This window comes from Triturus cristatus, chromosome 9, assembly GCF_964204655.1.
Source record: "Triturus cristatus chromosome 9, aTriCri1.1, whole genome shotgun sequence".
Lineage (NCBI taxonomy): Eukaryota > Metazoa > Chordata > Amphibia > Caudata > Salamandridae > Triturus > Triturus cristatus.
The window spans coordinates 426,209,731-426,234,186 of NC_140592.1; the positions used below are offsets into that span (position 1 = coordinate 426,209,731).

The 24,456-nt window shown below is 46.0% G+C and overlaps 1 protein-coding gene across 3 annotated transcripts in view; it reads right to left on the minus strand.

Moving 5' to 3' along the window:
• The window catches only part of LOC146798086 (cytochrome P450 2G1-like), a 370,121-nt gene that overhangs the window by 229,731 nt on the left and 115,934 nt on the right, over positions 1 to 24,456 (minus strand). For all 3 annotated transcript variants that reach the window (XM_085625303.1, XM_085625305.1, XM_085625304.1), the window contains exons 3-4: positions 21,244 to 21,406; positions 20,963 to 21,112 (exon numbers count right to left, since the gene is read on the minus strand). In XM_085625303.1, coding sequence (XP_085481429.1) covers positions 20,963 to 21,112; positions 21,244 to 21,406 — 313 coding nt within the window. The remainder of the gene's footprint in view (positions 1 to 20,962; positions 21,113 to 21,243; positions 21,407 to 24,456) is intronic.

Below are 24,456 nucleotides of genomic sequence, written 5' to 3' on the forward strand. Positions count from 1 at the left end.
ATGACATCACGGATGACATCATCCAGTGAATATGGTTTAGTTTGAAATGTAAATATGTATTATATATATACCAATCTGTATTGAAGATTGAGTGGATATATAACTGTCTGGATGGAGGATTTAGTAGCTGTCTGACTGTCTGTTTAAGTGAGTAATTAAAAGTGTCTCACTTAATGCATGGATCAGTAACTAAACTATGTGAATGTGTGCATCACTGTCTCTGTTGTTGTATAACATGCTGCATCAGTTGGTCACTAACTACATGAGTGTGTATATTAGTTAATGATTAGTTGGGTGAGTATTTGTATGGGACACGGAGTTTGTGTGTAGTTGGATGGGGTGTGTGTAACTCTATGCATAGATGTGTGAATGGTTGATTGACTAGGTGTATAGGTGTAAGAGTGCATGTGGAAGCAGTTGTTTAGGTGACTGAATGTATTTATTTGTGTGTTGGTAAGCGAATATATGTTTTAGATGTACATCTTCAACAAAGAATAAAAATAAAAGGCATTGTATGTGAGAGTTGGTGTATATAAATAATTATGTGTAAGAGTCAGTGATTGTGAGAGTAACTATATGAATGAGTGTATAATGGTGATTTTTAACATATTAACTATGAGTTACTATGTGTTTGAATAAATGAGGTGTTGTTGGATAATTGTGTAAGTGAGTAAATGTAAGTGTGATTAATTTTTTTCATGAGTGAGTAGGATGAATGCATAACCGACTAAGATGACTGCTGATGTGTCAATGTCTATATATGTGTATAAGTGCATTTGATAGTGTTCTATTAATTACTGACTGCATGTATAAATGATTCTGTTGTTGAATGGGGAGTTGTGTGTGTAGACTTAGGAATCAGTGAGTGGGTATGTAGTAACTGGTATTCGTGTGTCAATGGTTTCAAATATGGTACTCTGTATTTTACAGTGATTGATGAAAGGTTATACTAGTGTAAGATGAGGTGTATCAGATTGTCACAGGGACGATGTCATCAGTGATGTAATCGGTGATGTCATTTGAGATGTCATCAGTGATGTCATCAGTGATCTCACTGACCATGTCATAAATGATGCAATATGTGACATCATCACCAGTGCATTGCGGGCGCGTGAGTTATAGTTAGCAGAACTAACTATAACGGAGGAATTTCTATGGTTTTATACGAGTAAAATGGCCAGCTAACTATAAAACCCCTGAAACCTATGGTTTTTTCTGTGAATTTCTAAGGTTTTTTAAATGCTAATTTCTAACTATACCGTCTCTGAAACCTATAGTTTTTTCAGTGAATTTCAAAGTTTTTTTAAATGCTAATTTCTAACTATAACATCTCTGAAACCTATGTTTTTTTTCAGTGAATTTCAAAGGTTTTTTAAATGCTAATTTTTAAGTGTGATAGTAGCTATACCTATTTTTTTGTACTGATTTTCTACAGTTCTTTAACTGTTTATTTATAAATATTTTATTCATTAAATAACATTATATATTTTTCAGAAAATTACCAAAAACATTTTTTTTAAACGTTCAAACTGAAATATTGATTAATGAGTTTTGGTTTTATTTTTTATTTTAATATATTTATATTATTATTATTTTTTTTTTTTAAATTCTCATTTTTTTTCGGAGTCGCGCACTCAAAGCGTGCTCATCACAGTGAGTGCGCGGATTCTAGCTGCCATTTTAGAAAAGTTGTGAAGGATCCGCGTACGGTGTGCGACGGCTGCGTGTTTTTCAGTTACATCATATGCATTTATTATTACGTGATGTGTGCGATTGGTATGCGACCAGTCCGAGACTCCTGCTCCCGCGCATTCGCGACGCATGCGCATTACGGTATGAGATGCTTGCGCGGTGGCGGGTCCCTCGTGACATCAAATACGTGCTGGGGCAAGCTGGGTGGGTGACCCCTGCAAAAAAATGTATGTTCCAAAATGATATGTATGTGTCCTTAATATACATATTAGGGCAAGAGATTATCTAAGATATTCATAAAAATAATATATTTGTACTTTTAAAAAACTTATATTATTTTTAAATATATTTTCGCGAAGTCGGTTGCGTGCATCGTGAGTGCAGAGAACCAGGTCAGCAGAGCTGCTGTAGAGCCAGAGAAACCAGGTCAGCAGAGCCATTGTACAGCCAGAGAACCAGGTCAGCAGAGCTGCTCTAGAGCCTAAGAAGCAGGTCAGCAGAGCTGCTCTAGAACCAGAGACCCAGGTCAGATGAGCTGCTCTAGAGCCAGAGACCCAGGTCAGCAGAGCTGCTCTAGAGGCCGAGAACCAGGTCAGTAGAGCTGCTGTAGAGCCAGAGAAATAAGGTCAGCAGAGCTTCATTAGAGGGAGAGAACCAGGTCAGCAGAACTGCTTTAGAGCTAGAGAACTAGGTCAGCAGAGCTGCTCTAGAGCCAGAAAACCAGGTCAGCAGAAATGCTTTAGAGCCATAGAACTAGGTCAGTAGATCTGCTCTAGAGGCAGAGAACCAGGTCAGCAGATCTGCTTTAGAGCCAGAGAACCAGGTCAGCAGAGCTGCTTTAGAGCCATAGAATCAGGTCAGCAGAACTACTTTAGAGCCAGAGAACCAGGTCAGCAGAGCTGCTCTAGAGCCAGAGAACCAGGTCAGCAGAGATGCTTTAGAGCCATAGAACCAGGTCAGTAGAGCTGCTCTAGAGCCAGAGAACCAGGTCAGCAGAGCTGCTTTAGAGCCATAGAACCAGGTCAGCAGAGTAGCTTTACAGCCATAGAACGAGGTCAGCAGAGCTGCTCTAGAGCCAGATAACCAGGTCAGCAGAGCTGCTTTAGAGCCATAGAACCAGGTCAGCAGAGCTGCTTTAGAGCCAGAGAACCAGGTCAGCAGAGCTGCTCTAGAGGCAGAGAACCAGGTCAGAAGAGCTGCTTTAGAGCCAGAAAAACCAGGTCAGCAGAGCTGCTTTAGAAGGAGAGAACCAGGTCAGCAGAGCTGCTTTAGAGCCAGAGAACCAGGTCAGAAGAGCTGCTCTAGAGCCAGAGAACCAGGCCAGCAGAGCTGGTTTAGAGCCATAGAACCAGGTCAGTAGAGCTGCTCTAGAGCCAGAGAACCAGGTCAGCAGAGCCTCTTTAGAGCCATAGAGTAGTAGAGAGTGAGTAGTAGAGACTGAGTAGTAGAGAGAGAGAGTAGTAGAGAGTGAGTAGTAGAGAGAGAGTAGTAGGGAGTAGTAGAGTAGTAGAGAGTGAGTAGTAGAGAGTGAGTAGTAGAGAGTAGTGGAGTAGTAGAGAGTGAGCAGTAGAGTAGTCGAAAGTGAGTTGTAGAGAGTAGTAGAGAGTAGTAGAGAGATTAGTAGAGAGTGAGTAGTAGAGTGAGTAGTAGAGAGTGAGTAGTAGAGAGAGAGTAGTAGAGAGTGAGTAGTAGAGTAGTAGAGAGTGAGTGGTAGAGAGAGTAGTAGAGAGTAGTAGAGTAGTAGAGAGTGAGTAGTAGAGAGTGAGTAGTAGAGAGTAGTAGAGAGCGAGTAGTAGAGAGTGAGTAGTGGAGAGTGAGTAGTAGAGGGTAGTAGAGAGCAAGTAGTAGAGAGTGAGTAGTGGAGAGTGAGTAGTAGAGAGTGATTAGTGGAGAATGAGTAGTAGAGAGTAGTAGAGAGTGAGTAGTAGAGAGAGAGTAGTAGAGAGTGAGTAGTAGAGTGAGTAGTAGAGAGTGAGTAGCAGAGAGAGAGTAGTAGAGAGTGAGTAGTAGAGTAGTAGAGAGTGAGTTGTAGAGAGTAGTAGAGAGTAGTAGAGAGAGTAGTAGAGTGAGTGGTAGAGTGAGAAGTAGAGAGTGAGTAGTAGAGAGTGAGTAGTAGAGTAGTAGAGATTGAGTGGTAGAGAGAGTAGTAGATAGTAGTAAAGTAGTAGAGAGTGAGTAGTAGAGAGTGAGTAGTAGAGAGTAGTAGAGAGCGAGTAGTAGAGAGTGAGTAGTGGAGAGTGAGTAATAGAGAGTAGTAGAGAGCAAGTAGTAGAGAGTGAGTAGTAGAGAGTGAGTAGAGAGAGTGAATAGTGGAGAGTGAGTAGTAGAGAGAGTAGTAGAGAGTGAGTAGTAGAGAGTAGTAGAGTGAGTAGTAATCAATCAATCAATCAATGAATTTGTAAAGCGCGCTGCTCACCCGCTAGGGTCTCAAGGCGATGGGAGGGGGGTGCTGCTACTGCTCGAAGAGCCAGGTCTTGAGTTGCTTCCTGAAGGAGAGATGGTCCTGGGTCAGCTGTAGGTGGGTGGGGAGGGAGTTCCATGTCTTGGCCGCTAGGTAGGAGAAGGATCTTCCCCCGGTGGTGGTTCTGCGAATCCGTGGGACAGTGGCGAGGGCGAGACTGGCGGATCGGAGCTGGCGGGTGGGTGTGTAGATCATGAGGCGGTTGTTGAGGTATTTGGGGCCCATGTCGTGGAGGGCTTTGTGTGCGTGGGTGAGGAGCCTGAACGTGATCCTCTTGCTGATGGGGAGCCAGTGCAGGTCTCTTAGGTGGGCGGAGATGTGGCTGTGGCGGGAGATGTCCAGGATGAGTCGTGCAGAGGCGTTCTGTATGCGCTGGAGTCTTTTCTGTAGTTTGGCTGTGGTTCCTGCGTAGAGAGCACCCGTAGTCCAGTCGGCTGGTGACGAGGGCCTGGGTGACCGTTTTTCTGGTTTCGGTGGGGATCCACCGGAAGATTTTTTGGAGCATGCGCAGGGTGTTGAAGCAGGATGATGAGACGGCGTTGACTTGCTTGGTCATCGTGAGGGAGGAGTCCAGGATGAAGCCCAGGTTGCGTGCGTGGTCTGTGGGCTTGGGGGCGGTGCCCAGAGCAGGGGGCCACCAGGAGTCGTCCCAGGCGGAGGGGGATGGTCCGAAGATGAGGACTTCCGTCTTGTCCGAGTTCAGCTTCAGACGGCTGAGCTTCATCCATTTCGCGACGTCTTTCATCCCTTCCTGGATGCTGGCTCTGGCGGTGGCGGGGTCGTTGGTGAGGGAGAGGATCAGCTGGGTGTCGTCAGTGTAGGAGATGGTGTTGAGGTTGTGTTGGCGAGCAATGGCTGCGAGGGGGCTCATGTAGACATTGAAGGGGGTGGGGCTGAGCGAGGGGCCTTGAGGAACGCCGCAGGTGATCTTGGTGGCTGCTGAGTGGAAGGGAGGAAGGCGGACTCGCTGGGATCTGTGGGCGAGGAAGGAGGTGATCCATTCCAGGGCTTTTCCTTGGATACCGGCGTGGTGGAGGCGTGTAGTTAGGGTGCGGTGGCAGACAGTGTCGAATGCGGCCGAGAGGTCGAGGAGGATGAGGGCAGCCGTGTCCCCATTGTCGAGCATGGACCTGATGTCGTCGGTAGCTGCGATGAGGGCGGTCTCGGTGCTGTGGTTTGCTCGGAAACCTGATTGTGATGGGTCAAGGGAGTCGTTTGTCTCAAGGAAGGCGGTTAGTTGTTTGTTGATGGTCTTCTCGATGACTTTGGTGGGGAACGGGAGGAGCGAGATGGTGCGGAAGTTCTTGAGGTCCGTGGGGTCCACAGTGGGCTTTTTCAGGAGGGCGCTGATCTCCGCATGTTTCCAGCTTTCTGGGAAGGTGGCGGATGTGAAGGAGGAGTTAATGATGTTCCGGAGTTGGGGTGCGATGATGGAGTCGGCTTTGTTGTAGATGTGGTGTGGACAGGGGTCGGCTGGGGAGCCAGAGTGGATGGTGTTCATCACGTGGATGGTGTCTTCAGTGCTGACGGGGGTCCAGGTGCGGAGGGTGGTGGTAGGGGGTGTTGGTTCGGTGGTTGGGAGCATGGTGTGGGCGCCGAAGCTGTTGTGTATGTTGGCGATCTTGCGGTGGAAGAATGAGGCGAGTGAGTCGCAGAGGTCTTGCGAGGGCGTGATGTCGTTGTTGCTGGCTCTTGGGTTGGAGAGTTCTTTAACGATGCTGAAGAGTTCCTTGCTGTTGTGGGTGTTGTTATCCAGCCGTTCCTTGAATGCTGTCTTTTTGGTGGTGCGGATCAGCTGGTGGTGTTTGCGGGTGGCGTTCTTGAGGGCTATCATGTTTTCTGCTGATTGGTTGTTGCGCCAGGCTTTCTCGAGGGTACGGCAGGATTTCTTGGAGATTTTGAGGTCGTTGGTGAACCACGAGGCTTTGTTACTGCTTGGTCTGCTGGGGGCATTCTTCATTGGTGCAAGGGCATCGGCGCAGTTGGTGAGCCACTGTGTGAGGTTGCGGGCTGCTTCGTTGGAGTCCGTTGTGTTGCTGGGGGGGTTCTGGCTCAGGGAGGTGGTGAGCTGGTCGGTGGTGATTTTGCCCCAGCATCTTCGGGGGGCCTGATGCGGGTGGTGGTGGGTCATGGTTTTCCTGAAGCTGAAGTGGACGCAGTTGTGGTCTGTCCAGTGTAGTCTGGTTGTGTGGCTGAAGGAGATGTGGTTGCTGGAGGAGAAAACTGGGTCAAGTGTGTGGCTGGCATAGTGGGTGGGGGTGTCCACCAGTTGCTTGAGTCCAAGGTTGGCGAGGTTGTCCAGTAGGGTGGTGGTGTTTTTGTCATTGTTGTTTTCCAGGTGGAAGTTGAGGACCCCTAGGAGGATGTAGTCTGAGGAGGTGAGGGCAAGTGGGCTGATGAAGTCTGCAATGGCTTCGTTGAATTGTGTGTGTGGTCCCGGGGGTCTTTAGATGAGGGTGCCTCTGAGGGTGGTCTTGTGGTCAGTGTGTATCTGGAAGTGAAGGTGCTCGGCGGCGGTGAGGGTGTCGTCGGAGTTGGTCGTGATGGTGTTTTTGTGGACGATGGCGATGCCTCCTCCGGTTTGGTTGGTGCGATCCCTCCGAGTGATCTTGTAGCCATCAGGAATGGCTATGGCGATGTCGGGGGCTGAGGAGGTGTTCATCCAGGTTTCTGTGAGGAAGGCGACGTCCGGTGCTGTTGTGTCGATGAGGTTCCAGAGTTCGACGGCGTGTTTGTGGACGGAGCGGGTGTTGGGGAGGATGCACTTGAGGTGGTTGTTGTTGATGCTTGGTCCGGCGGGTGGGGGGGAGGTGCGGAGGCAGGTGAATTTGCAGGCTTGGCAGGTGAAGAGTCCATGGGTGCGTTTCGGGGTTTCTTGGTGGCAGGCGGGGGTCCGGCCGGTGTTGAGTGCGTGGAGGGTGGTGGCATCATAGATCCGTCTGGTGGGCTGTCCTCAACGGGGGCCAGGGGTTCTGGCGCTGGGCGCAGTCCAGGCGCGGACGGGCGCAGACGGGCTTGTCTTTGGCGCCCCTTCGGCGCGCTGTCGGCACGACCACAGCGCGCGGCCGCTGCGTGGCCTCCATAAGAGGGAGAGAGGGAGGGAGGAGCAGCTGGGAGGTGGGAGCGGGGCAGCCAATGGGAAGCAGGGGGCGGGGCCGCTGGGAGCACGAGTGGTGGGAAGCAGGTGATACAGAAGGCAAGGGGGCTGGGGGGAGAGGGCACAGTGGAGAAGGCAAAAAACACACTGAGGAGTCACAAAAACGAATTAGCAGTGCAGGCAGGCAGAGAAGGGGCACACAGGGGCACAAAAGGAGCAACGAGGCAGTCAGGAGAAGCAGCGGCGCACAGGGGGTCTGCACGGTGGCAGAGGGAGCGGGTCAAGGGTCGCTCCTCTCACCACTGTGCGGCCTCCATAAGAGGGAGAGAGGGAGGGAGGAGCAGCTGGGAGGCAGGAGCGGGGTGGCCAATGGGAAGCGGGAGGCGGGGACGCGGGGAGCGCGAGCGGCGGGAAGCAGGTGATACAGAAGGCAAGAGGGGGCTGGGGGGAGAGGGCACAGTGGAGAAGGCAAAAAACACACTGAGGAGTCACAAAAACGAATTAGCAGTGCAGGCAGGTAGAGAAGGGACACATATAGGGGCACACAAGGAGCAAAAAACGAAGGGAAAAAAATAAATCACAAACGAAATACCAGTGAGCAACCAAGGGCACACAAGGAGCAACGAGGCAGTCAGGAGAAGCAGCGGCGCACAGGGGGTCTGCGCGGTGGCAGAGGGAGCAACCTGCCTGAACACAGGGTCAAGGGTCGCTCCTCTTACCACCGCGCAGCCTCCATAAGAGGGAGAGAGGGAGGGAGGAGCAGCTGGGAGGCAGGAGCGGGGCGGCCAATGGGAAGCGGGGGTAGTAGAGAGTAGTAGAGAGTGAGTAGCAGAGTGAGTAGTAGAGAGTGAATATTAGAGAGTAGTAGTAGTGAGTAGTAGAGAGAGAGTAGTAGAGAGTAGTAGAGAGTGAGTAGTAGAGAGTGAGTAGTATAGAGTAGCAGCGAGTGAGTAGTAGAGAGTAGTAGAGAGTGAGTAGTAGAGCGTAGTAGAGTAGTAGAGAGTGAGTAGTAGAGAGAGAGTAGTAGAGAGTAGTAGAAAGCGAGTAGTAGAGAGTGAGAAGTGGAGAGTGAGTAGTAGAGAGTAGTAGAGAGCGAGTAGTAGAGAGTGAGTATTAGAGAGTGAGTAGTGGAAAGTGAATAGTGGAGAGCGAGTAGTAGAGAGAGTAGTAGAGAGTGAGTAGTAGAGAGTAGTAGAGTGAGTAGTAGAGAGTGAGTAGTAGAGAGTGAGCAGTAGAAAGAGTAGTAGAGAGTGAGTAGTAGAGTGAGTAGTAGAGAGTATTAGGGAGTTAGTAGTAGAGAGTAGTAGTAGAGAGTAGTAGAGAGAGAGTAGCAGAGAGCAGTAGAGAGTGAGTAGTAGAGAGTGAGTAGTAGAGAGTAGTAGCGAGTGAGTAGTAGAGAGTGAGTAGTAGAGAGTAGTAGAGAGTGAGTAGTAGAGAGTGAGTAGTGGAGATTAGTAGAGTAGTAGAGATTGAGTAGAAGAGAGAATAGTAAAGAGTAGTAGAGAGTGAGTAGTAGAGTAGTAGAGAGTGAGTGGTAGAGCGTAGTAGAGTGAGTAGTAGAGAGTGAGTTTTAGAGAGTGAATAGTAGAGAGAAGTAGAGAGTGAGTAGTAGAGAGTGAGTAGTAGAGTGTAGAAGAGAGTGAGTAGTAGAGAGTGAGTAGTGGAGAGTAGTAGAGAGTGAGTAGTAGAGAGTGAGTAGTAGAGAGTAGTAGAGTAATAGAGAGTGAGTAGTAGAGAGTAGTAGAGAGTGAGCAGTAGAGAGTGAGTAGTAGAGAGAGAGTAGTAGAGAGTGAGTAGTAGAGTAGTAGAGAGTAGTCAGTCGGTGTCAGTCAGTGTCAGTCAGTGTCAGTCAGTCAGTGTCAGTGTAAGTCAGTCAGTCAGGGTCAGTCAGTCAGTCAGTCAGTCAGTCAGTCAGTGTCAGTCAATCAGTGTCAGTCAGTCAGTGTCAATCAGTATCAGCCAGTGTCAGTCAGTCAGTGTCAGTCAGCCAGTGTAATCAATCAGTGTCAGTCAGTCAGTTTCAGTCAATCAGTGTCAGTGTCAGTAAGTGTCAGTGTCAGTCAATCATTGTCCGTCAGTGTCAATCAGTCAGTGTCAGGTAGTCAGTGTCAGTCAGTGTCAGCTAGAGCAGCTCTGCTGACCTGGTTCTCTGGCTCTAAAGCAGCTCTGCTGACCTGGTTCTCTCCCTCTAACGCAGCTCTGCTGACCTGATTTCTCTGGCTCTACAGCAGGTCTGCTGACCTGGTTCTCTGGCTCTAGAGCAGCTCTGCTGACCTAGTTCTTAGGCTACAGAGCAGCTCTGCTGATCTGATTCTCTGGCTCTACAGCATCTCTGCTGACCTGGTTCTCTGGCTCTAAAGCAGCTCTGCTGACCCAGTTCTATGGCTCTAAAGCAGTTCTGCTGACATGGTTCTCTGGCTCTAGAGCAGCTCTGCTGACCTGGTTCTCTCCCTCTAGAGCAGCTCTGCTGACCTGGTTCTCTCCCTCTACAGCAGCTCTACTGACCTGGGTTCTCTGGCTCTGCAGCAGCTCAGCTGACCTGGTTCTCTGGATCTAGAGCAGCTCTGCTGCCCTGGTTCTTAGGCTCTAGAGCATCTCTGCTGACCTGGTTATCTGGCTCTAAAGCAGCTCTGCTGACCTGGTTCTATAGCTCTACAGAAGCTCTGCTGACATGGTTCTCTGGCTCTAGAGCAGCTCTGCTGACCTGGTTCTCTGGCTCTAAAGCAGCTCTGCTGTCCTGGTTCTCTGGCTCTAAAGCACCTCTGCAGGCCTGGTTCTCTGGCTCTAAAGCAGCTCAGCTGACCTGGTTCTCTCCCTCTAAAGCAGCTCTGCTGACCTGGTTTCTCTAGGCTCTACAGCAGCTCTGTTGACCTGGTTCTCTGGCTCTAGAGCAGCTCTGCTGACCTATTTCTTAGGCTCTAGAGCAGATCTGCTGACCTGGTTCTCTGGCTCTAAAGCAGCTCTCCTGAACCGGTTCTATGGCTCTAAAGCAGTTCTGCTGACCTGGTTCTGTGGCTCTAGCGCAGCTCTGCTGACCTGGTCCCATGGCTCTAAAGCAGCTCTGCTGACCTGGTTCTCTCCCTCTAAAGCAGCTCTGCTGACCTGGTTCTCTCGCTCTAAAGCAGCTCTACTGACCTGGTTCTCTGGCTCTACAGCAGCTCTGCTGACCTGGTTCTCTGGCTCTAAAGCAGCTCTGCTGACCCGGTTCTTAGGCTCTAGAGCAGCTCTGCTGACCTGGTTCTCTGGCTCTAAAGCAGCTCTGCTGACCTGGTTCTATGGCTCTAACGCAGCTCTGCTGACCTGGTTCTCTTGCTCTAGAGCAGTTCTGCTGACCTGGTTCTCTGGCTCCAAACAGCTCTGCTGACCTGGTTTCTCTGGCTGTAGAGCAACTCTGCTGACCTGGTTCTCTGGCTCTAAAGCAGCTCTGCTGATCTGGTTCTCTCCCTCTAAAGCAGCTCTGCTGACCTGGTTCTCTGCCTCTAGAGCAGCTCTGCTGACCTGGTTCTCTGGCTCTAAAGCAACTCTGCTGACCTGGCTTTATGGCTCTAAAGCGGCTCTGCTGACCTGGTTCTCTGGCTCTAAAGCAGCTCTGCCGACCTTGTTCTCTGGCTCTAGAGCAACTCTGCTGACCTGGTTCTCTGGCTCTAAAGCAGCTCCGCTGACGTGGTTTTCTCCCTCTAAAGGGCTCTGCTGACCTGGTTCTCTGGCTCTAAAGCAGCTCTGCTGACCTTTTTTCTCGGGCTGTAGAGCAGCTCTGCTGACCTGGTTCTCTGGCTCTAAGGCAGCTCTGTTGACCTGGTTCTCTCCCTCTAAAGCAGCTCTGCTGACCTGGTTCTCTGCCTCTAGAGCAGTTCTGCTGACCTGGTTCTCTGGCTCTAAAGCAGCTCTGCTGACCTGGTTCTATGGCTCTAAAGCGGCTCCTCTACCTGGTTCTCTGGCTCTAAAGCAGCTCTGCCGGCCTTGTTCTCTGGCTCTAGAGCAACTCTGCTGACCTGGTTCTCTGGCTTTAAAGCAGCTCTGCTGACCTGGTTTTCTCCCTCTAAAGGGCTCTGCTGACCTGGTTCTCTGGCTCTAGAGCAGGTCTGCTGACCTGGTTCTATGGCTCTAAAGCAGCTCTGCTGACCTGGTTCTCTGGCTCTAGAGCAGCTCTGCTGAACCGGTTCTTAGGCTCTAGAGCAGTTCTGCTGACCTGGTTCTCTCCCTCTAAAGCAGCTCTGCTGACTTGGTTTCTCTGGCTCTAAAGCAGCTCTGCTGACCTGGTTCTCGGCCTCTAGAGCAGCTCTACTGACCTGGGACTCTGGCTCTAGACCAGCTCTGCTGACCTGGGTCTCTGGTTCTAGAGCAGCTCTGATGACCTGCTTCTTAGGCTCTAGAGCAGCTCTGCTGACCTGGTTCTCTGGCTCTACAACGGCTCTGTTGACCTGATTTCTCTGGCTCTACAGCAGCTCTGCTGACCTGGTTCTCTGCACTCACGATGCACGCACCTGACTTCGCGAAAATATATTCATAAATAATATAAGTTTGTTATAAGTACAAATGTATCATTTTTATGAATATCTTAGATAATCTTTTGCCCTAATATGTATATTAAAGACACATACATATCATTTTAGAACATACATTTTTTTTGCGAGAGTCTCCCACCCAGCGCGCCTCAGCATGCAGGAGCAAGAGTCGCGGAATGGTCGCATACCAATCGCGCACATCACATAATTTTAAATGTATATGATGTAACTGAAAAACACGCAGCCGTCGCACACCGCAGGCGGATCCTTCACGACTTTTCTAAAATGGCGGCTAGAATGCACGCACCCACCGTGATGTGTAGGCTTTGAGTGCGCGACTCCGAAAAAAAAATGAAAACAAGAAAATTAATCAATATTTCAGTTTGAATTATTTTTTTTTTTGTGCAATTTTCAGAAAAATATATAATGTTATTTAATTAATAAAATATTTATAAATAAACAGTTAAAAACTTTAGGAAATCAGTACAAAAAATAGGTATAACTACTATCACACTTAAAAATTAGCATTTAAAAAACCTTTGACCTCAGAATATCGGGAGGCAAGATGGCGACCGACTGACAGCACCGCTGTGATGCCCCGCTGAGAGTCCCCCTGTGAACTAATTTACTCTTGGTTTGAAACGAAGAGCGGAAAAAAGAAATTCCTCGGATTAAAAGTACGAGACAGAGCTCACCTCCGATGGAAAAGACTGCTAGGAATGCTCCCAAAAAAATTCCCAGACAGCCGTGTGCCACTCTTACCTGCGTTGTGAGATTCGAGCTTCAGCATCCCCCCCGCCGCGAGGACGCTCGAACAGTTCTGGCATCCTGGATTCACACTGGCCTGTGTGCGCCTTGTCCAGCTCCATCAGTCTTTCCGAACAAACAGAGCCACAGAGACGCACTGGGAAGCGGCCACACACTCTTTCAGCACAACAGAAACCAACAGATTCTCCCCCGCGATAACAGCAGCAGAGATTCTTGGCGGATTGGCACTCTCGTAGTGCAACTTTTCTTCAACGCTTGCGATACACATGTAAGCATGACAGGGAAGGGGGCGCATGGAGGCAAAGTGAAGAATTCTATTTCACAGGTGAGCACTGTGTCAGCGGTAATCCGGCAGAAAAAATCTGATACCCTGGGAGGCAAAACTAAAGGTGGGGGAGAGAAGGGGAAGAGGATGGAGGGCTCTGAAAGGAAAACTACAGAAATAAATCCTACTAAAACAGCGACTATCAAAAAGAACCATTCGCGTTTGATGAAAGATGATGGAAACTTGCAACCCTTAATCACTACAAGCTTCGGCATTGTAATGAGGGCAGAGAATGGCTCCACTGCTACTGCAAAAAGCCCCGGAGTGAATGAGGCAAAGCAGCTGCAGAGTGAAAATGGGAAAAGAGAATGTCGACAGTCTGCTTCATCAGGAGCCTTAAATGAACCACAACCTTTAGATTACGTAGCCCCTACCGCAGCAACAGTTCCATCAATGCAGATAGAAGGGAGCTTGACGCAACACATTGGTAGCCCCAGCACCAACAGTAGCAAGGCAAATCACAGCACAACCCCCCTAGATGAACCCTTGAACACTTCTATCTTGGGACAAACCAGTAGTTATGGTCAACAAGAATACATCCTGAAAACGCCTGACAATCAGGATAAATTCTTCTCTCTCACTGAGGAATCTGAACTATCTGACATTAGCATTTCGCTATCAAGCGGGGAGGAGGGAGCTAAGTGGTACAGCAGCTCAAACACCGACCCTCTGAAGCATAAACACCTCTCCAAAAAAATGCAAAAGAAAAAAATAGAGTCCAATATAAAAAAGACTGCGAGTCTTCTGATAAAGAAGATAATACAGATCTGAAGTGGAACTATGAAGATACCCCTTTTTCTTCTGTACTCTCCAAACCTGCATCAACCTCTGGCAACCAAACGATTACGGAAAACATTAAAGTGGTTGAACACTGCGAACAGAATAAAGAGCCAGCACTAACTGATATCCTGCAAACCATTAAGAGCTTCCAAGCAGAAGCTAAAGTGGACAGCCGCAGATCTCGTCTGGCCGCAAAAAAATTACAGGGAGCTGTCAGGAAAGTAGGAAAGACATGTGCCGAAATTATTGACCGCATGGCTTCAGAGGAAATAAGAACTGAACAACTGGGAAAGGACTTCACTATGTTAAAAAAACAGAAAGACGAACATGAGGGAATTGTCAAAGACTTGATGTGGAAGGTCGAGGAGCAGGAAAATAGGCAGAGGCGTAATAATCTTCGCTTTCTGGGGATTCCAGAAGGTATCGAAAAAGATGAGTCAAGGAAATTTATGATTACATTTCTCAAAGGGGCATTTCCAGAACTACAAGATTGGGATTGGGACAAAGAAGTCCAGAGAGCTCATAGGTTCCCTTTATTCCCTAGCAAGCGTGCCCCGGCACCACAGCAACATCCACGGGCCATGCTGCTATACTTTGGTAATTTCTTGCTGCGACAAGTTCTCTATGATCTGGCCAGACCCACAAACAAACGATCATTTGAAGGAATAACTTTTTTCATCCGCCCCGATTTTGCGCACGCCATGGTGGAGCGCAGGTGGAGACTCCGACAGCTCTTTGACCCCTTTCAGAAACTGGGGGCAACGGTGTACCTGCAGAACCCAGCCAGGCTCAAAATTGTTTATCAAGGGACTACTAGAAGCTTTATTTCAGAAATACAGGCTAAAAGCTATTTAGAGGATATTGCAGGACACAAACAATGAACACAATTGTTACTGTGTTAGATCTGTCAAGGGAAGCATACTGTGTTAAGAAATCAGATGTTATAAGCAATCAGGGCTAGCGTCTTCAATCTAGTATTTTTGTTCCTTTTTTCTTCCCTTTTTTTTTTTTGTTATAGCTGTTGGTATCCTGATTAGTTCTGCCGGGGGGGGGGGTACTGATACTCATATTTATATTCATATTTATACTCACCATAGCTCTTCTAATGGATTGTATCATGGGGGGGCTCAGCGGGCTCATGGGGGATCGGATGACGGACGTCAAAGTCCTGGCCCCGTGGTGGCCAGGTAACCTCCATTAATGGTGGAGGGTGGGGGAGGGGAGAAGGGGAGGTTGGCGGGGAGCGGGTGGGTCAGACAGGTTGTTAAAACTATTGAGAGAAATTAAATTACACTAAAAGGCAAAGGCAAAATAACACGTGGACTTTTGGTAAACTAGGTGCAATATATAGTCCACTTATCTCAAAACTATGGGGGTGTTAAAAGTGCTAAACATCTGTGGAATAAACAACATTAAAAAAAGACAAACAGTCGCAATAGGATTACGAGCTTGGGGGGTGAATATTGTGTGCCTCCAAGAAACGCACATAGAGGGATCTCAGAGCCATATTTTAAACACATTAGGGTATAGGTTGGTGTGTGCTACGTCACAGGGGGCACGGGTTCGGGGGGATGCAATCTTAGCCAAGGGCAGTGGGTATGTTTTTAAACACTCCAAAACTGATCAATTTGGCCGATGGGCTATTACGGAATGCCAATATGGAATGGGACAGAAGCTAACACTGTGTGCCCTATATGGGAGCAATAGTGATGACCCTGTTGTATTTGACGAAATCTCTAATGAGCTTGCACATTGGCCTCTACCTGTAATAGTCTGTGTGGACTTTAATATTAATCTTCCATCGGATTGGTCTTTGAAAAATGATTGGCTTTACAAAGGCCGCAAACCTAAAGTATTTAAGTCTCTGAAGAATATGTGTTATGTACACGGATTAGTAGATGGTTGCCAAAGACCAAATCCTAACGACCCAGGGTATACCTCCTTTTCTAACCCACATTCTACTCATGTTAGAATAGATTATGTATTAATGTCAAACTCACTCAAAATTAAGTGCCAAACAGAGAAGTTGCCCCGAATACTATCAGACCACAACCCTCTAGTTTGCACCCTGGAAATGGCACCTGTAAACACAAAACCAACATCCTGGACTTTTGAAAGATCCCTGCTGCTAGATGATAACTATTGTGCCCATATGAGAGGATAGATCCCCAATTTCCTAGCTGATAATATTGGTAGTACCTCAATTGATATAGTTTGGGACACTATGAAGGCAGGGATTCGGGGAAAGACGTTGCAGTATTCTTTGAGGGCTAACAAACTAGAGAGGGAGTGTATGCAGGGTTTAAAGGAAAACCTTAGGTTGACTGAAGAAGAGCTGATAAGAGTAACAAACGGGATCAAAGCGGCAGAAGAAATTACTAAAACCCAAAGCCAGGTAGCAATCGCTAAGGCGGCAATCACCAATATCTTTACTGACAAAGCTGTCATGAAAGCAACTGTGCGAAAAGAAATGGTGTATGAAGTTAATGAACAAGTGGGTCATCAGCTAGCCATGCGAATGCGACAACAAACCACATCCAATCTGATACGAGAAATATATGATCCCGTTGAGGGCCAATTATCCGATTCAGAACTTATTAGAGAGGCTTTTTGGTGGTTCTATCGAGATCTGTACACGGAAGAAGGTAGGGGGGGGCTTAACCAAGGTTGATAGATATTTAGACTGCGGCATTTATGATAAGCTTGCTGAGGAAGATCAGATTATGTTGGAGGAAGCACCTAATCTAGATGAAATCTTAGTCACCATTAAAAATCTCCCGAAGGGGAAACCCACCAGATTGGATGGTATCCCTTCCGAGTTTTACGTAACGTTTCTAGAGCAAATTAAAAATATTTTATTAGAACTGATCATACATATTTTTAAAGGTGGCCAACCTCCAAATTCTTGGTCTAGGACAAAAATAGTTATTTTACCTAAAAAGAATAACCCTCCAGAGCAGCTAGGCTCATACCGCCCTATTACCCTCATCAATGCAGATTCAAAAACATATTAAAAAATTCTGGCTAATAGGGTTACCCCTATTATCCACAAAGTGATTGTTAAGTGCCAACATGATTTTGTTCCAGGGCGGTCAACTATTAATCACAATCAGAGAGTGATTACCCTATTTGACGGTACAGAGGTTGCAGGAGACCCTATGGCATTGATCCTTCTCGATGCCGAGAAGGCTTTCGATAGGATCTCCTTGCAATTTCTGTGGAATTCCATATCTAAGGTTGGGATCAAGGAAGGTTTCATACAGGTAGTACAAACATTATATATCAACTCCAGAGAAGTGGTATTGGTGAATGGAAGCTTAACCAAAGAATTAACAATTTCCCGAGGAACACGCCAGTTCTGTCCATGCTCACCATTGCTTTTTGCAATTTACATAGATCCCTTTATCTGTAGACTGGAAAGGAATAGGGAAATAATACCCATTGTATTTCAAGAATATCCAACTAAAACATTGGCATACGCCGATGATATAGACATTGTAACTGCTGACCCTATTACAGCTATGTCTGTTATTGAGAGCGAAGCTAGCAATTTCGGTTTAGTTTCTGGTTATGCGCTCAACCGAGGGAAGACACAGATTGTTTTGAATAAAAAAAAGGAAGATGGATGATCCTCGGGTGGTGGAAAAAGCTACATACCTGGGAATCGCCAACTGCTCTAATCTTGATAATGTGGTAGACATAAACCTAAAACCAATTGTGGGCTCAATGCAAAAAGATTTACGCCGTTTAGACAATCTTCATCTGTCTATAATTGGAACAGTGAATGCAGTCAAGATGGTGTATTTCCCGAAAATTCTGTATTTGTTTAGAGCAATTTGTCTCAAATTCAACAGTTACTGCTTTAAGTCTATTGAACGCATGTTCTTTAGTTTCATTTGGGCATATTCCCAACCCCGTCATGCTTACAAATTTCTCACTCTCCCCAAGGATAGAGTAGGTCTAGCTCTCCCTAATCTAAAAGCTTATTACTGGGCATCGGTGCTACTCTATAGCAGTGAGCTACTACAAAATATGGGGGCTGAGGAAATGTTTGAGGGTAATACACCATCTATTTTCCAATTAATTCTTGGTAGCAAAAGCAGAGGGTATTTATGGAGACATCTACATGACAGTTATCATAAGAAGGTCAAATTTAAAACACTCTACAGTGGGTTTAAGGTTTGGAAGGCGGTGAGGAAAATGTTAGGTTTAGGGCAAATTTCTCATTATACCCCCCTAATGGATAATCCTATTCTTCTGGGCACTATCTTCAGAGACAACTGCATAAACAGATGGAACAAGGCAGGAATAATACAGCTAGGATGCCTCTTCTCCCCATCCGGGATTAAATCTTTTGAAGCTCTGAAAAATGAGTATCACTTGGATTGGCGGGACTTTTTTAAATTTCTACAAATCAGGGATTTTCTTACACGTAAATTAGGGGGAGGTTAAAGGGTGAGAAAATATCCATAGTGGAAGGTGTTATACACACCAGGAACCACAGTATAGGGGGAGTCTACTCCTCTCTCATCACTATGTTTCCGGATGATTTAGAGAAAATCTCACAGAAGTGGCAGAGTAAATTAGAAATATCTGCAGAGGGATTTAATTGTGCCTATCTTCTTTCTCAAACCATACTCATTTCTACCAAACTTCAGGCACAGTTCTACAAAACCTGCTTCTTTTTATATTACACCCCAGATAACATAGCCAAGTGGGGGAGTGGCAAGGGAACCTGCTGCCCCAGATGTATGATGTTTAATGCTGACTCTATTCATATCTTCGCCACTTGCACCGGATTAACAATGTTAAAACAAGACATAGAGAAATTTTTGACTACTGTTTTGCATAGGGAGATAGCTTTAACTAGCGAAACAATCTTATTAGGGGACAACGACCCTGACAGCCCTGGTATTTGCAACGAGTTTATCTTTATTGCGATGGCGGTCTTAAGATTATGTATAGCCTCGGCATTGCTAGATCCTATAGCACCATTTTTCCAAAAGTGGTTAGCCAGGCTATTGGCCATGTCTAATTTGGAGGTTGCCATCTACAAGCGGAAGGGCAAGCTACGGCGCAAAAGGGGGTTGAGGATTTGGACTCCTCTTATACAATGGAGCCTAGCTCAAAGCTAACTGCTATAAATTTTTCAGTTTTTTTCAGAAAATCAACCAAATGTATGATGAACAACAATGCTTTTGCTGATTATTATGTAAGGTGTATAAGGAATTTGTTTGTATATTTGTCTGACTCCGGAGGGCGGGGGCGTGGAGATAATTGTGGAAAAAATCTGAATAAAGATATTTTTAAAAAAACAAAAAACTTTGAAATTCACTGAAAAAAACACAGACAGACAGCTACTAAATCCTCCATCCAGACAGTTATATATCCACTCAATCTTCAATACAGATTGATATATATATAATACATATTTAAATTTCAAACTAAATCACATTCACTGGATGATGTCATCAGTGATGTCATTTGAGATGTCATCAGTGATGTCATCAGTGATGTCACTGACCATGTCATGAATGATGCAATATGTGACATCATCAGCAGTGCATTGCGGGCGCACGAGTTATAGTTAGCAGAACTAACTATAATGGAGGAATTTCTATGGTATTGTACGAGTGAAATGGCCAGCTAACTATAACACCCCTGAAACCTATGGTTTTTTCAGTGAATTTCAAAGCTTTTTTAAATGCTAATTTCTAACTATAACGTCTCTGAAACCTATGGTTTTTTCAGTGAATATATTACTTATATAAAATATATATGTGTATTATCTACTGGCGGTCGCCAGTAGATAGTTATAGTTAGGACCGTGTTTCCATAGGAAATCCGCAACATTCTATTTGGAATAACTTTGGCGCCGATTGACGAATCCTCGCGAAATTTTCAAAATAGGTGGGGCGCTCTGCTCCGCTCCTTCCCTGAAAGTCTCGGGGGGATTCGTCAAGCGGGGGCTGAGAAAAAGGGGGGGTCCCAAAACGCGTTTTCCCCATGCATTTTTCCATAGGACCTTTAGTCCAAGCTACAGCCCGAACGGCTGAACAGAATTACTTGAAATTTGGCAGAGAGGTAGTCCTCAGTTCAGGGATGTGCCTTTTGCAGGTCTGGTGTAAATCTGTTCATTAGTTCCTGAGAAAATTGCAGTTAAAAGCATATATATATCTATAGGCGCGCACCGTGCGCGTACGGTAAGCATACCGTACGCGCATGGTGACGTGCGCAAGCGCAATTCTGATTGGTTGTTAGATGTCAGTAAACATTCGAATCGGTCGAAATCAGGAAGTGTCGGCCGCCAGTTTGTCTCTTGCAGTCTGAGGCAATGAAAAACAAAGGGGGAAAACGTGAGAAGGGGGCAGGATGGACAGGTCCTGACCCCCTAGCCTTTGTCAGGGGGTCACTGAAGGACCCCCAAGGGTAAAAAAATTAATATTTTTTTGGCGAAAAATCGCGGGGTGCGTGCACCGTACGCGCACGGCACGAACAACGCATCGTGGGCGCACGGTGCGTGAAGCGCACCGTGCACGTATGGTACGCGCACGATGAACAAAATTTTTTTTAAAAAAACAAAACATAACTTAGCATTTAAAAAAACTTACAAATTCACTGAAAAAACCATAGGTTTCACACACGTTATAGTTAGGAATTCGCATTTAAAAAACCTTGCAAATTCACTTAAAAAACCATAGGTTTCACACATGTTATAGTTAGCTGGACATTTCACTCGTGAAAAACCATTGAAATTCCCCGTTTTAGTTAGTGCAGGCAACTATAACTCACGCGACCGCAATCCTCTGCTGATGATGTCAGATATTACATCACTGATGACATATGTGTCTTTCTGAAAAAAAAATATTTGTAATATATGTATAGCTAAAAATTAATGGAAGAAGACATGGGTAAATAAGTGTCTAAATACAGTGATGTAATATCTGACATCATCAGCAGAGGATTGCGGTCGCGTGAGTTATAGTTGCCTGCACTAACTATAACGGGGAATTTCAATGGTTTTTCACGAGTGAAATGTCCAGCTAACGATAACATGTGTGAAACCTATGGTTTTTTAAGTGAATATATATATATACACACACACACATATATATGTGTGTGGGCATATATGTATGCATATCTGTGTGTGATTATATATTTCACTATTGCCCATTGTAGGTGGCCCCACCAGCTTTATGTGTTGACTTTTTTGTCCCCCCCCTCCTAAAAATCACATTTTGAGACCCCACTGGTTTTGTTTCTTTCATTTTGTCCTGTGGTCCATACAATTATTTACACTGGGGAACCCGCCATACATGATGCAACACACAAACCTTTGCTTTTTTGCAATTCTGTTATAATGCATTCAGCTTCTTCCTGAATCCGCTCTTCAATGCCCCTCTTTCCCATCCCGAAATTCCTCAGGGTCATTATTGTAAACTGGCGAAGTTTTTTCCAGCGCTCCCCACTGCTGACAGTAACTCCTGGAAGGTGAAATAAAAAAAAATTTCAGACATGAAAACAAATCGAAGTTAAAGAAATCAGGAGTAGAAGAGCTGAAACAGAGCTTTTCTTGTCTGACTGTAGGTTTTCTTTTGTTTAAAATAGTACTCACCATAACCACGAAGCATTCTTTCAAAGATCGGCATTTCGCCTCGCGCTACAAAGATATCCCCATGGTCAATGAAGGCTTCCTTCAAGTTGTCATATCCACATATAACCACAATTCGGCGTGGGCCAAAATGAACAGTGAATACCTGGCCATAGGAATCGCGTAGCTAGAGAAAATATTAGAATAACATGAGCAGCATCATGATGGCTTCCTACCTACATCCATTGTGGAAAGGAAAAATTAGAGAAATGAATGAGAACAAAAAAGATGGATGGTTGTGCAGGTAAGGGTGCAGGGTGAAAAGAAAAAGAACAAGAGGAGACATAGGGCCTGATTCACAAACTGCAATTTTGTGTAAGTTTGCACTTTTAAGTGAGTTTACCACTGTTCGGTATTCATAAAATGCACTTTTGTAGTAACTTACACTTTTACAGTAAATTCGGCACTACAAATGGACAACCACTAGTACTGCAACCTCCCATATGTTCTATGGTAGGATGGACATGTAACTTGCTGTATAGTGCTGGACTTACTTGTTTTGCTTTAGTAGCAACATTCATTCGGAGGGCCTGATTTACAAAGGTAAACATATGTTTGTTTAAGCTTACGACTGTTTGCTATTGATAAAGGTATTTTATGAGTAGTATCTTTACCACTGGGGTGTCTCCGCATGTAAAAAGATAGGACAGTCCTATCTTTTTATGTGAGGTGACTCGGCAGCCATAAACATACTACTGGTAAAATACCTTTGTGAATCACAAATAATCGTAAAGTTACTCAAAAGTGTACATTTACCTTTGTGAATCAGGCCCAGTGTTTGTGAAAATCAAAATGTACTAAACTTACTCAAAAGTGTTAACTTACTCAAAAGTGTAAGTTACCTTTGTGAACCAGGCCCATAAAGTCTAAAAGAAGCTATGCTTGCACACAAATTTGCTGCAGTACAGATCAGATAAGAGACAGCTACAGCCTGGGCACCAAGCATTCATGCAACAATCAGGAACCACGACGGGTACCTGGGGTTGCTTCTAAAAGGTACAGAACTTTCAGGGAAAAACAAGTCTGTTCTGCTAGTTAGAAAGACTTCTGTTAGATGTAATGAGAATTAGCAAAGGCATGGTGACTTGTCTAAAATGTGGCTTAGCACCTTTAAAAGTGAAATGTGTTACTGCCAAGATGATCAGTGAAGTTTGGCTGCTTTTCTAACCAACTATGTAGTGAGTGACCAATACCTGTAGTTCAAATGTTTTTCAGCTATAGCCGCTGATCGGCAATCTACAATCACATGTGTTCTGTTGATGGTGTGTTAAAGATAGATCCATTCCCTGTTAGAGAATACTTGGCATACTTGTCATCAAGGTCTCCCCGTAATTGCTTAATTTCTTTAATCATGTTCATATGGTGGCTGAGACTCCAGAGGTTTACTCAGAAGTGGACCTCTAATTTCTTCCACACCATCAACTAATGGTTAAACATAATTAATGTGTGTGTGTGCTTTAGATGTCTCAGTAATATTTAACAGCTGGATAATACAGTGTGATACTTTGAGGATTCACCTATTCACCCTATATAAGACCCAGCTGAGCTTCTGGGCATCCACCTCCCACTGTCCATTTTCCACATTAAAACAAATTCAACCTTTAGAGTCTGTAGAATTGTGTACTAGTTTCATGATGGTGATCAGCAAACAGTTTTAAAAATATTCCAAAATAGGAGTTTTCAAACAATGGTTCATGACAGAGATGCAGGAAAGTCCAGGCGAGTTATCCCTTTATGAAGACCATACTAGCAACTGATCATTTTGGTCCATTATGACGGAGTTGCAGAGGCAGCACAGGAAACTTTATCTGCTTTTCTGCTTGAGGGTGGAGCCAATACAGGAAAGTCTACATGCTTTATGATCGAGAGGCGTGGTCAGCACAGGAAATTCTAAAAACGTTATGATCAAAGAGCGAAGTCAGAACAGGAATGTTCATGCAATTTAACAAAGCAGCATTCAATTCTCTCAACTCACTTATACCTCAATGCAACATTATTGTACTTTTGTAGTGTTTCAAGGGAAAGCGTCAGAATCGCCGGACACTGCATGCACCTGGAGGTCAGGCGCAACTTCTAGTATGAATAAAGTGACGCAACGTCACTTGAGGCGGGGCCCACACAGTATAACCTGTATGTGGTGTGTGTGCACTTCCCAACACCCGGGCGGGCCCAAGCTCACCAGCCCTCTGCTGGTTCTTGCCTGAAATAACACTCTGGCAATGAGGAGTGGCCTGTGGTATGTTCCCACCTCTGTGGTCCATCACAGCTAACTCTATGGAGAGTTTGCCTACCCTGCTGCCAACTACCTGATCTTGATACAACAGCCTGTTCCATCTCTGGCACCCACGGCAAAACCCCCTCCTGCTGCAGCAGTTTTACTCGCCCGATATTGGAGGGGCTCATACATGGCCACCAGACGGCAGACTTTCCCTTGGGTTAACCAGTTCTGTCAGAATGTTATCAACCCAGCCTGGAGGCACATCAAGGTGGCCCTGCAGTATCACCGTGGACACCCTGGCATCCCACCTGCAGCCTCGCCACCCATCCTCCCATCTTAGCTCACCAGTCGGCTCAGAGCCCTGTGTCATCACCCAGCAGCACTAGGCCCTGACTTCTCCATGTTGGACTCTTGCCATGTGAGTGAGTCCGCCCAGGAGCAGCACATCCTATGGAGCGACCTTGTTTGCTAGAAATGAAGGCCACGATCCTCCAGCAGGCTACACTACTCTGCTCATTTTAGTTCCTGTGTCCAACAAGCACTAGTACCGGCCATGTAACAAGACAAGCCCAACCTACCCCCGGCCCGTTTGGCCTAGGCCAACAGGGGGAACCCTCCATCACGTAATTCAAGCACAGTGCGCCCACCCACCTATGCAGTGAACAAAGGGTTGGAAGATCCAGCGACGGCTGCCGCTCGATGAAAAATCTGCCTTAAGAGACTTACAAATTACTTCTGTGCTACCTGTGAAGCTGATACCGGAGTGAAATGCTCTCTTTTGCTGTATTATGCTGGCAGGTGAAGAAGTTGACGATATAGCTGTGGCGGTGCTCAATGCACACTTTGACCCTCAAATCAATGCGGATTTTGAACACTTCAAATTGAGCCTGGCAGGACAGAGGTACAGGAAATCCATTGATGACTCTTACACATGATTACAGGAACTGGCAAGCATGTGT